The 12,772-nt window shown below is 43.2% G+C and overlaps 1 protein-coding gene across 3 annotated transcripts in view; it reads right to left on the bottom strand.

Annotated features, from left to right (window-relative positions):
- TECPR2 (tectonin beta-propeller repeat containing 2) overlaps positions 1-12,753 on the bottom strand; it is a 109,619-nt gene extending 96,866 nt beyond the window's left edge. Inside the window, exons 1-2 of one of the 3 annotated variants that reach the window (XM_063090481.1) lie at positions 12,632-12,753; positions 2,268-2,557 (exon numbers count right to left, since the gene is read on the bottom strand). In XM_063090481.1, coding sequence (XP_062946551.1) covers positions 2,268-2,486 — 219 coding nt within the window. In that variant the 5' untranslated portion in view covers positions 2,487-2,557; positions 12,632-12,753. Of the gene's footprint in view, positions 1-319; positions 412-2,267; positions 2,558-12,631 lie in introns of those variants that run through there. The other 2 variants (XM_063090482.1, XM_063090483.1) reach the window with 2 other exon arrangements.
- Between the last annotated feature and the right edge of the window lie 19 nt (positions 12,754-12,772).

The raw sequence follows: 12,772 nt of genomic DNA, 5'->3' as shown, positions 1-12,772 counted from the left end.
TTAAAATTCCATCTTGACAAATCTATAACGATTTTTGTTATACTTTGTTGTACAGGTTTTTTAGTAGTTGCTCTAGAGATCACAATATATGTACATTTAACTTTTCAAAATCTACTTAGAAGCAATATTTTACCTCTTTACGTAGAATGTACAAACCTTACCACCATACAGGTCCCTTTACTCTTCCCATTTATGTTAGACTTGCCTTATATATTACTACATTTACACACACTGAAAACTCGATCAGTTAAAATTTTTGCTTTCAACTGTCAAATATATTTTTAAAAACTCAACAGGAAAAAAAATAGTATATATTTACCCAGGTATTTACTTCATTGTTTTCCTTCATTCCTCTTGTTCCAGTTCCCTTCTGTCTGAAGAACTTCCTTAAGCAATGACTTTAGAGCAGGTCTGTTGGCAATGAATCCCCTTAGTTTTCCTTCATCTGAGAGTACTTTTATTTCTCTTTCTTCTTGACAGATATTTTCTCTGAATAAAGAATTCTGGGTTGACAATTCTTTCAGTACTTTAAAACTATTGTGCCACTGTCTTCTAGCCTCCATGCTTTCTGATGAGAAATCTGCAGTCATTGAAATTACTGTTCCCCTACAGAAGACATGTCATTTTTCTCTGGCTATTTTTAGGATTTTTCTTTGTCTTTAGCAGTTTGATTATGATGTCTCTGAGCATGAGCACAGATTTCTTTGGCTTATCCTGTAGGGGTTCATTCTTGGATTCATAAGTCTTTGTTAAGTATTTGAAAGATTTCAGATATAATAAATTCATAACTATGGTTTTAAAAATTAACTATGTCATGGTCTTGGGCTGGCTGGTTAGCTCACATGGTTAGAGAGCAGTGTTATAACACCAAGGTCAAGAGTTTAGGTCCTCTTACTGGCCAGCCACAAAACAAACAAGCAAGCAAGCAAATTAACTATGTAATGGTCTTAAATGTTCAGGGAATTTGATCAGTTAAATCCAAGAGCTACTACTCAAAAGGAATAGCAATAGTTCTAGTTTTTATACAAAAAATATTAATACAGACTCTAGAGACTGTCTGCCCAAGTTTAGATGAAGATGCCATCATTTACTAACTGCCCAGCCTTGGGTAAGTCACCCTCTCCGTGCCTCAGTTGTCTCCCTGGTAAATGGAGATGACAATAATATCTACCTCATAGACTTCCTGTGAGGATGAAATGAGTTAATATGTGAAGGTACTTTGAAAAGTTTGTGGAAGGCTGGCTGGTTTGTTCACACTTGGGAGAGCACGGTGCTGGTAACACCAAGGTCATAGGTTCAGATCTCTATACCAGCCAGCCCCCCCCCCCCCCAAAAAAAATCGTGGAAAACTAGAATTAAAAGATAATACAAATCTTTCCATGAACTTTTTGAAATACCCTTTTGTGTAAAAGTTTAGAATAATGCCTGGCACATAGTAAGGGCTATATATGTGCTAACCAATTTTGTTATTTTAAAAGGAGCACATAAGCTGGCTTAAGTTAGTTGAGAAAAACTTTTTAAATTTAAAACTTAAGAATTTGTAAACATTTTTCTTAAATACAAAAGCCCTGTCTTGTTCATAAAAGTCCACTAACTACAGACAGAATAGAGTCCCACAAAGCCACATGACAGAAGGCACAACTCAGTTACTTTTGAGTCTCCCACAAAAGCCATGTACTCAATAAACTACAGATGTTGACAACATAGGTGAATTAGGTTATGGTTCATCAACACTTGGTGCCAGCCATACATGGTTGAACAATGTCCCCAACATCTATAATACACAGGGCTGCCTGAGTCAACAACAGTGCAGAACATAGATTGGTCAGGATCCCCACGCTATAGAAGTGATCTTACTTAAGATGTACATATTCTGGCAGTTAGCCAATATTGATATAAATCTTTTTTTTTCATAATAATTTCAGGAGCATAGAGATTATCCAAGTCAGTCAGTCAAGGTACTTTGAGAAACCAAACATGAAGGAAAAAACACCTATTACCAAAGTTTTCTACTATGTTAAACATAAAAATGTTCTCTTTTAAAGTCATGCTAGATTTTTAGATGCAGGGAAAAAAAAAAACACCAATGTTTTGAGTGATATTCTACATCAGTTAAAGATGGTTTTAGAGTATTGCTTGGGTGAATATTAAAGGCATATGCTAGCAAATCAGAAGTAAATTATCCCAGAACACATCCTACAACACAAGCAAGCTAAACATCGGCCAAGGCTCATGCACACTGAGGTGTAAAGAAAAGCAAGACTCACCTCAAAGTTGTACTTTTTCATCTGGTTGAAGTGCCGGCAGTACAGATAGAGCATGCCAATGCTGCTGCCCACCGCAATGTAGTCGCCGTTGGTATCGAGGGCTGTGAGGTAGACCACAACGGAGCGGAAACCCTTCTGGATCTTTGTGGGAATGGCATTGAGGAGATAGTACAAAGGGCAGAACTCTCTGAAGGTAACAGGCTCTGATATCGATGCCATGGCCAAGGTTTCCACAAACGATCTTCAGGCAGGAAAAGGAATGTTTACTTGTCATCTAGGGAAACCTGGGGCTACAGAACAAGGCATTATAATTCTTTCAGTGCCTAGTCATGCAAAAAAGAAGTAATGTTTAATAGTGGGAACATGGAACTTTGAGGCAGGTAAAAATTATAGCTGGAGCTTCATTAAACAGAAAGTGAACAAGGTGTCATTAAGATCACTTTTGAGCACTTTAATTCAAAATGCACTTCAATATGTACTGGCCCCTACAATTTATGTTGTAGTAAATACTGTGGAAGAGTGGAAAGAATATTTAAAAAATTCGTACTCTCAAGTAGTTTATAATCTAGCTGGGGAGGCAGAAGGGACAGTGAAGAGACACAAAACCATAAGTAATTAGGTGCTAATCTACGGGTCTTAATGAGAAGAGAGAGAGATCAGTGTGGATTAAAGCGAGTGTGGAGAAGTCTTCACTGAAACCACCTCCAACCATGAAGTCTATCAGGTTGGATATGGAAGGAACAGGATATGGAAAAGAAAACAAGGAAAGACACTCTGTACTAGGAGAACAGTGAGCCGACCCCAGACACAGAAATACGCTCACTGTGTTAATGAGACAGTGAAGAAACGTGTCCCCCGCTGGATGCCCACAGCCCCAGAGCCAGGTGTGCAGCACCTCGCACCTGTCCACGAGGAGACCTCACGCACTCTGGATTCAAAGCTGCCCTTAATTAAGATACTTAGCCCTTACACAGAATGTCATATTTAACAAAGTGCTCAATCACTCATTTAACCCTTACCATACCCTGTAAGGTATGTGGCATCATCCCCAACTTTCAGAAGTAGTTACTGAGGGCCAAAGGGTTACGAGACTCACCCAAGACCACACAGTCGACACTTGAATCCAGGTCTCTCCCTCCCAGTCCTTGGCCCTTGCCAACATTACTGTCACAGCTCTGACAGACAATCAACAGATACAGGTGGATGTTCCATGCCTGAGTAGACTTGGAGGGATGTTTTAGCTCTTTAGATTCTATGCAGACTTTCAAGCCCCTCTAGTAAAAATTTCTTGGGATGATGGATTTATGGTCTCTTTGAACTGTGGGTTTTCCAATTCTATACAGTTGACTGACCAACTTCCAACCCTGTTCTGATCACATTCACCCAGCTCGTTCTCACCCAGGTGCCCCTGCATTGGCTGTGTCCTCTGTCTGGAACTCTCTTTCTCAAAGTGTTATTCATCTTTTGCTCCTTCTCAACAGGCAGGTCTCTGCTAAAATGTGCCCTCCTTCCCAAGGCCCTCCCTAACCACCCCTCCAGGAGCCCCTGCTCCTTGAGGCCCCTCTGTCACATCCCCCTGCTTCACATTCTGCACCCATCCCCTTCTCTTCTGCTGCTGGCTATCTCTGCCTGACACCCCAACCCCACCCCCAATGGGTCTGTAAGCCCCACAATAGCAGAGCCTCACTCATCCCTCTAGCACCTGGCACCTAGAAAAGGTCTAGGCACATCAGAGGTGCTCAGTAAGTATTTATTGAATAAATGAATGAATTATGAAAAAGGAAATTTTGTGAGGAAGGAATGAATGACAAGAATGAAGAGCAACAAAATAGTATCTTTTCCTCAATGCAGCCCAATTCAATGCTGGAATAGTAATTCCCTATATCTGTATAGCACATCTGGTTTTCCAAGCATTTTCAGACTCCTATTTCATTTGATAGTCACAATAGTCAATATGGTGAAGTAGGCAGAGTAAAAATCCATGTATGAGAACTTTCCTAAAGGTAAGTAAATAATAACAATAATCATGTCCCTCTGTGATAGTTAAGAACCTGACTAATACACCCTCTTTTAGCAGAAGCTGAAGCCCTGGAAGGTTCATAAATCTGCCCAAGATCACACAGTCACAAGTGCCTAGTGCAGCAGAAATCCAGACTGTGAATGGTGGTCCTGTCCAGAGAGCAGTGCAGTTCAGAAATGTACAACTTTTAAAGGGCAAAGACTGCCTTGGCTAAGAGATGTCCGTGCTTCCAAATCCTTAGTTTACACAAGTACTTCAGAAAACTGGGCAAGACCCACATGATCGAGCAATCAAATGTAAATAAATGTCTATCAGGCAAATCCAAGTGAGAGCAGCCATTGCCTAACATCTTGGGAAAGACTGTAGATCATTATAAGAACATGGTGCACTAAAAACAAGATAACAATCATAACGACGGTAATAGCTAACACTACTACCTATCTGATATGTTCTTAGCACACTAACTCATTAAATCCTCACAAAAAACCCATGAAGTAGGAACCATTGTTATCTCCATTTTACAGATGAAAACTGTTCCCACTTCAACAATCTTCTTTCCTCAAGCTTAAGGCCAGGCAGAGGAGCAGTAAGGCTTTGTTTCCTTGACAGATGCACGCATGCACAGACAGACAGACAGACAGACACAGACACACACACAGACACACACACACAGACACACACACACACACACACACACACACACACACACACACAGAGCCACACATGTATGACCATAAGCCATATAACTTTTTTTTTTTTTTTAAGATGACCGGTCAGGGGATCTTAAACCTTGACTTGGTGGTGTCAGCACCACGCTCAGCCAGTGAGCAAACCGGCCATCCCTATATGGGATCCGAACCCGCGGCCTTGGTGTTATCAGCACCACACTCTCCCGAGTGAGCCACGGGCCAGCCCAAGCCATATAACTTTTTAAATAAGATTTTCTTTTACAACAGTTGTATGTAAGTGCTCACTATTGAAAATTCGTTAATCTAGAAAAGTACAAAGAATAAGTCACTCATAATCCCATCATACAGAGATATGCTATATACATAACTATAGATATATGCATGTGTACACACATAAACACAGAGTTTTGCACTTAATAAGTCATGAACGTTTTCCACGTCATTAAATATTCCCCTAGAACATGATTTTTAAGGACTATATAGAAAAGCTTCAGGGCCGAGCCCGTGGCGCACTCGGGAGAGTGCGGCGCTGGGAGCGGGGCGTCGCTCCCGCTGTGGGTTCGGATCCTATATAGGAATGGCCGGTGCGCTCACTGGCTGAGTGCTGGTCACAAAAAAGACAAAAAAAAAAAAGAAAAGCTTCAGAGAACACTGTGTATAAACCAAAATTTTCTCAACCTAAATATTTTAATTTCAACATCATAAACAACATAGATACAAAAACTTCAGGGAAAAATTGAAGTGAAAGATAGTACGAACCTTTCCATGAACTTTTTGAAGTATCCTCGTACATAACCAAGCATATTTTTAGGGTACATTTCAAGAGATGAAAATGTTGAATCAAAACAAACAAAAAAAATGTACTGCCAAAATGTCTTCCAGAATGGTCACATAGATTTATGCCTCAAAGATGTTTTTCCAAAAGATGTCTAGAGGCCAGCAAGTCACAACACCCAGAGGAGTCAGGAAAGGTGAGTTTGGGGCCCAGGCACCCAGAGGCCCACAACAGGCACAGAGGAGTCCATGCTATCTCTGTGTTGGGGCCTCCAGGCCTGCCTGTCCTTCACCCAATATTCAGATGGAAGAAGCAGGCTGAGGCTGACTCCCAGCAAAACTCTGCCACCGGGAAAGAAAGTGTCTGGGAGGTGCTGAGGAAGAAGTCTAGAGCCACTGCCTCACTGTCCTGTGCTAGCTTTGGGAAAAAAAACTTAGACTCAACAAACATTTCTACTAAGACTTTTTGTTCCACCTCTGCCCTTACCCAGTCTTCACCCACACCCACATGCTCCATCCACCCCACCGTATCCCAGGTCTCAGACCCACTGCCATAAAATCGACCCTTTTTCCACCACGGGAAAGCAGCACAGTGGAGTGGTTAATGAAACCAGAGTGAAAAAGACCTGGATTCAAATCCCAATGCTATCCTAAAACTACCTGTGGGACCCTGGGAAAATTACTGAACCCCTCTAGAGCTCCATTTACCCATCTGAAAATCGGGTTAGTAAAACCTACATCATAGATGTATTACACAGAGTAGATGAAAATGTCTAAAAACACTTAGATTTATATCTTTATATTTTTTTCACAGCAGCATGAGCCATACTGTCCAAGACAGAAAAGGGGCATCGTCCCTATTCCTTCCTGTCACCTCTCCATGTCCCCCTGCCTCTCCATACAATCATCGAGTGTGTCCATTTTACTCCCTCACACACCTCCCATGCACCCCTTGTCACTCCCCAGCTCAAGGCACCATCACCTCTCAATCGGAGCTCTCATGCGCCTGCCTCTTGCTCCCTCTCACCTACTTGGCAGAAGGACTTTCCTAATGTGCAAAGCTGCTCTCATCACTCGCCTGCTAATACTCTTCAGTGGTCCCATCCTCCTCAGACTAAAGCCCAAGTGTCACTGGCTTACAAGAACCTTTGTGATCTGGCCTCTGCTGGCCCCAGCAGCCCCAATACCTCTAATCTGACCTCCAGGCACACTGAACTGCTTCTGATTACAACATGCCTGGCCTCTCACCTCCTGGTCTTCACACACTCTAGCCCCTGCCTCTGGAAGGCACTTTCTTATCTATTTTAGCTGATGAGATTGCTAGGAAGCAAGTGGAAGCACTTGGCAAATGTCAGCTAGTGTTATTTTCTCCTTTAAAAATCTTTTTTCCCTCAAAGTAGCTCTGTCAAATTATGACATTTCGCTTCCAAAAAATTAATTTGCTTGATGTGATACTATTCACTGACAGCTCTATAATCTCTACATAGGAGGGGCTTTGAGACCACAGTCTGCTGGAAGGAAGCCAGAGGATTTGCCTCAAAACTGCATTTGCAGAGCAGGCAAACCATTCTGACTTAGCTTATATGTTTATTTGTGGTGGCTTAGGAGGTTTTAATGGATATTATAGAAGGCCAGAATCTCCACAACCATTTCCTTGGCAAGTTCAACAATACTACCACCAAAGGAATTTCAAAATGTGTAAAAAAAGAGCGCAGGGCCCACCTTGCCAGGCTCTAGCCAGGACTTAAAACTGCCACAATTCTGCAGCAGGCAATAGAATAACCGAATTTTGAATCAAAATTGTTGTTCAAGCTGAAATCCTAGCATTCCTCCTCAATTCCTCTGTCTCCTTCATCCCTACAACAATCCCTCACCTTGTTGCATCAGCTCTACCTTCAAACCTACGTCACACCTGTCCCCTTCCCATCAACTCTACAGCCATGCCTTAATGGAAGCCGTCACATCTCTCACCTGCACCACTGCAATGGTCATGGAACCACTCCTCTCTGCTTCCATGCCTGCCACCTAGAATCCAAGCTTACACACAGCTGTCAGATTGAGCTCTTTGACTTCACTGAAATTAAAAACTTTTGTGCTCCAAAGGACATCATCAAGCAAGTGAAAAGACAGCCCACAAAATGGGAGAAAATATTTGCAAATCATATATCTGATAAGGGATTTATATCCAGAATATATGAATAACTCTTAAAACTCAGTAAAAAAAAGACACTTTTAAAGTGCACAAAGGATCTAGTAGACATTTCTCCAAAGCCACACAAATGGCCAATAAGTGCATGAAAAGACGCTCAACATCATTAATCACCAGGGAAATGCAAATCAAAACCACAATGAGATACCACTTCACACCCACTTGGATGGCTATTAAAAAAAAAAAGACAGATAAGCATTTGCCAGGACGTGGAGAAAACTGGATACATTGCTTGTGGAAAATAAAATGATACAGCCACTGTAGAAAACAGCCTAGCAGTTCCTCAAAAGGTTAAACATAGATTTACCATATGACCTAGCAATTCTACTCCTAGGTATATATCCAACAGAAATGAAAACATATGTTTACACAAAAACTTATACATGAATGTTCATAATACCACTAGATGAGATAGCCAAAAAGTAAAATCAACCCAACTGTCCATTAACTGACAAATGGACAAGCAAAATGTGATCTATCCATACAATGGCATATTATTTGTCATAAAGAGGAATGAAGTACTAATTCATGCCATAGCATGGATGAATCTTGAAAACATTAAGCTAACTGAAAACAACCAGACACAAAAGACCACATATTATAGGATTCCACTTATATGAAATATCTAAAATAGGCAAACCTATAGAGACAGAAAGTAGATCGGTAGTTGCCTAGGGGTGGGAGAAGAAGCGGGTAGGGGAGTGATTACTAAAGGATACAGGTTTCCTTTTAGGGTGACGAAAAAGTTATAAAATTGATTGCAGTGTTGGTTGCACTATTGTGAATACATACAAAAAACCATTGAATTGTACACTTTAAATATGTGAATTGTATGGTATGTGAATTATATCTCAATAAAGCTGTTAACAACAACAAAAATCAGCTCTTTCAAAAAGAAATCAGACCATACCACCCACCCTACTCAAAATTCCTCAGTGGTTCTCCAGTGTTTTAAAAATAAAAACCAAATGCCTTACCATGCATGGCCTACACGCGGTCTAACCTCTTAGCTCCTCTGTCACATCTCTGCCTTCTCCATTTGTCCTTCAAGCTTTAGTTCCACTGACCCACTCTTTCTCCCCTCAGGTTTCATAACTGACTATTCCCTCTATTCAGAATGGTCTTCTCACTCCATATATCTGGCTTCTTCTCAGCCCTGGAGTCTCTCTCTTACCTATTACCACCATGGAAAGGCCTTCCTTGACCAGATCACTTAAGAATATCCAAGAGTCCCTTCTTCCCTCCATCATATTTCCTCCAAAATCCTCATCGCAACCTCTAATTACTTTATTTGCTAAACAGCTTAATAATCAATCATATCTACCACGAGAATGTAAGCAACACGAATTCTCTTGGTTACCAATGCAATCCTTAGTACCTAATAGTATCTTTGGCACAGAGTAGATGCTCAATAAAGATTTGCTGAATTAATAAATAAAATATTAACTTCAGGTCTTACTGCAAAAGAATACTCTCAATCCAGTCTTTTTTTTTTTTTTTTTTTTAAAAAGATGACCGGTAAGGGGATCTCAACCCTTGGCTTGGTGTTGTCAGCACCACACTCAGCCAGTGAGCAAACCGGCCATCCCTATGTAGGATCCGAACCCGTGGCCTTGGTGTTATCAGCACCGCACTCTACCGAGTGAGCCACGGGCCGGCCTTCTCAATCCAGTCTTTAAATTCAATAATGCTTCCTTGGCCACAAATATTTCAGTTAAAAATACAAAACACCACTCTATGACAATCTTCAAGTCATGATGCTTCCTACCCCCATGAGTCGCATCAATCCCGTAAACCTGGAAAGTGGCAGCTAGCCTTCACTACTAACTGATAACACCCAACTGCCACCTTGATGGGCAGTTTTTCAAAACTGGAACTAGTGCTAATATAGTCTAAATCATCCACTTTGCAGTACAACGATCATGTGTTAACCAGAGTTCTCTGACAACCCTAATGGCTTAAGGATTCTCTCCAAAATCTCTAGGAAGTGACAATTAGTATCCCTGTTGTACAATCTATTTTTAAAGTCTAGCTATAATCATCTATTAATTCTTTTAAGTGTTAAATTTTTATGGCAGAACATAATGAAATTGAGGCAGTCATTTATCTTCCATATGAAATTTTGTCACTTCCCTGCACCCATCCCTGCTGGCTAGCCAGTGCACACAGGCTAAAGCCTAACACAAGCATGAAATTGGACATTTTGACAAAGTGGTCTGTATCTAACTTCATCTCAAGCCCCTCTTCCATCCACACACTCTCTGCTTCAGCCACAATGAGCTTTCTTTCCACCACAGTCCCTGAACACACTGTGACCTGTATGTCTCTGCAAAGTCCCCTTCCACCCTTCCCCATTCCCCCACAACACACGCTGTAAGAACTAGTTCTCCTCCACCAGGAAGGCTTCACAGACTCCCTCTGACACTTGCTTGGTCCTTCTCTGCTTTCACAGAACTCTATGAGGGCAGTTATCACACAGCACCATCATTATTTGTTTTCTGTCTCCTTTAATGGACTCTCTCTAGTCTTTGCCTATGTCCTTCTAGTCTATGTCCTCATATGTTATAGTGCTTGATAAGACCCATACAGAATATGGCACAACCAATGTTCAATACATATTGGTTGAACTAGTCTCTCTCTAAAACACTGTGCCAGATTTCCCCAACTATGATAGCCCTAAATATAAAGTAGTGGCAAAAATTCACCAGAACTTATGTACAGGTCCAAAGAATACATTCATTTTAAACTGAACACACATTTTGAACAACAGTTCACCTTCACCTCAGCAATTCACAAAGCCATTAACTACTCCCTCCTAACTCCACCAAGCTGTCTGTGCACACTACAGCTAAAATATCCACACCTGGTGCCAAAGCTTTTCATTATTTGTATAACTGTTTCCTGATCTTGTCCTCATTTTTCCAAGTTCAATCAACTGCTCTGCCTAGTACCTGTTTCCTTTGTTTTTTTCCCACTAAGTTATGGTAGCCATTTTGTTCAGATTATACAGAGACTAATATGAAATGAGATTCTTCTCAAACTTGAAGTGTAACATTTCTAAGATAAAACTGAAAACAAATCTAGTAAGAGCCAGTCTTCTATTGAAAAATACAGTGTGGCTACAAAATAACTTAAACCTAACAAAAGGTACTAGTCACTCCTTCAGAAGAGAACTATCTTTACTCCATCTTCCCGACCGACCACTGGTTTCCAAACCAGTCTTGAAAACTCAAGTAGAGCATCCCCTATATCTGCACTTGGTTCTCTAGTTTGAAAGCTCAAAGCCCAGACTATGAGCTCCCTGAGGGGAGTGACTAGGTCTGTCTGGTCCACCACAGCATCCCTAGAGCCTGACACAGTGGCTGACACACAGTGGACCCCAAATAACTACCTGCTGAATGAATGAACATGGGATGTAAGTCAGGTTACCAAAAAAAAAAAAAAAAAAGCAAGGTCAGAGGCTTATCAAGGTGCATTATAGCTGGATGGGAGACAGTACAAAAAGTCTTGCAGCTTAAAAGACCGGGAGTCACTGATGATCACAAGGCACAACAGTGGCTTCATTCCCAGGTTCTGCCCAAAGCCTGGGATCTGGGTTTGGGAATTTCCCAGAACTCCCCTCAAAGTTTATGAGACCTTGGCTGCAAGGAGGCTGTCAACCCCAAGTGCAAATGATCACTCCAGAAGATGAGAAAAGGCTGCACCCAGGCTGGTACCTCATATTCTGCCAACAAATGGAACAGAGGCAACAGAACAGAATAAAATGCGTAAACCTCAGCAGTGAGAAAGAGAGGAGGATCGAAGAGTAAGCAAGAGAAACAGCAGTACAGCAGGAGACACTAAAGTAATGAGAAGTCAGACGACGTATAATATGGGACTAGGGGAATAAGAAAGAAGACGGGATAGCACAGATGCAGATCATGAGAGCAGGGCTATTACCCTTTACTGAAATGTACCCCTGCCAGGCACTGTGCTTATCTTCACATGCACTGACCCGTTTAATCCTCCCACCAAGCTAGAGGAACAAACTATTACCGTCTCCGTTTTCCTGATGATGACACTGAAGCTCAGTGAGGGGATGGGACTTGCCCGACCACACAGCTAGGAAGAGTAGTGGGGTGACCTGACGCCAGGGTACCCCACGCGTTAACCTCACCACCTAGTCTGCCTTCCCGGCCTTAACCTAGGGTTGAGAAAGGAGTCATTCACTTGTCCTTTTAACGAACACGTCCTGAGCACCCCCTGGGTGAGTGTCCAGGCCTGCTGCCAGACGCTGGAGGACGGATGTGGGGACGCGGGATGCGGGGACGCGGGCTGGGAGGGTCGGGGGACAGGACGCAACGCCGATCCCACGACGAGGAGCTTGGAGCCAAGGGGACAGCGGGCAGAAAGGACGCAGGGGTGGGGTCGAGGAAGGGGAGGTGCGAGGGAGCCGGCGCGCGAGGCGGAGGGCCTAAGGGGGGTGGGCGACAACGGCTCCCGTCTGCGGGCCGCCGGCGTCTGCCAGGCGGCGAGCAGGCGCTTCGTGAGCTGTGCCCGGCAGACTCCGCCACTCCGGGCCGGGGAGACGCGGCGAAACGGGGGCCGCGGCGAGGGAAGGGCAGCCCGGGGGAGGCCGAGGAAGGGGCGCGGGGCCGAGCGTCAGGGCCGCCCGTGGCGTCCCCGGACTCACCTCCCGCGGCGGCCCCTCGACACTCGTCAGCCCCGCCAGGTCGGGAGAGGCGGGGATGGACGCTGGGCCGCGGGGGCTGCCGGGAGCCCGTTCCCTGGGCAACGGGTCGGCACTGGCGAGCGGCAGCCGGCCCCGCTGGGG

The sequence above is a fragment of the Cynocephalus volans genome, chromosome 3 (genome assembly GCF_027409185.1).
Source record: "Cynocephalus volans isolate mCynVol1 chromosome 3, mCynVol1.pri, whole genome shotgun sequence".
In the NCBI taxonomy this organism is placed as follows: Eukaryota; Metazoa; Chordata; class Mammalia; order Dermoptera; family Cynocephalidae; genus Cynocephalus; species Cynocephalus volans.
Note: the sequence above shows the minus strand (reverse complement) of the source record. Positions and strands in the feature narration are given on the sequence as shown.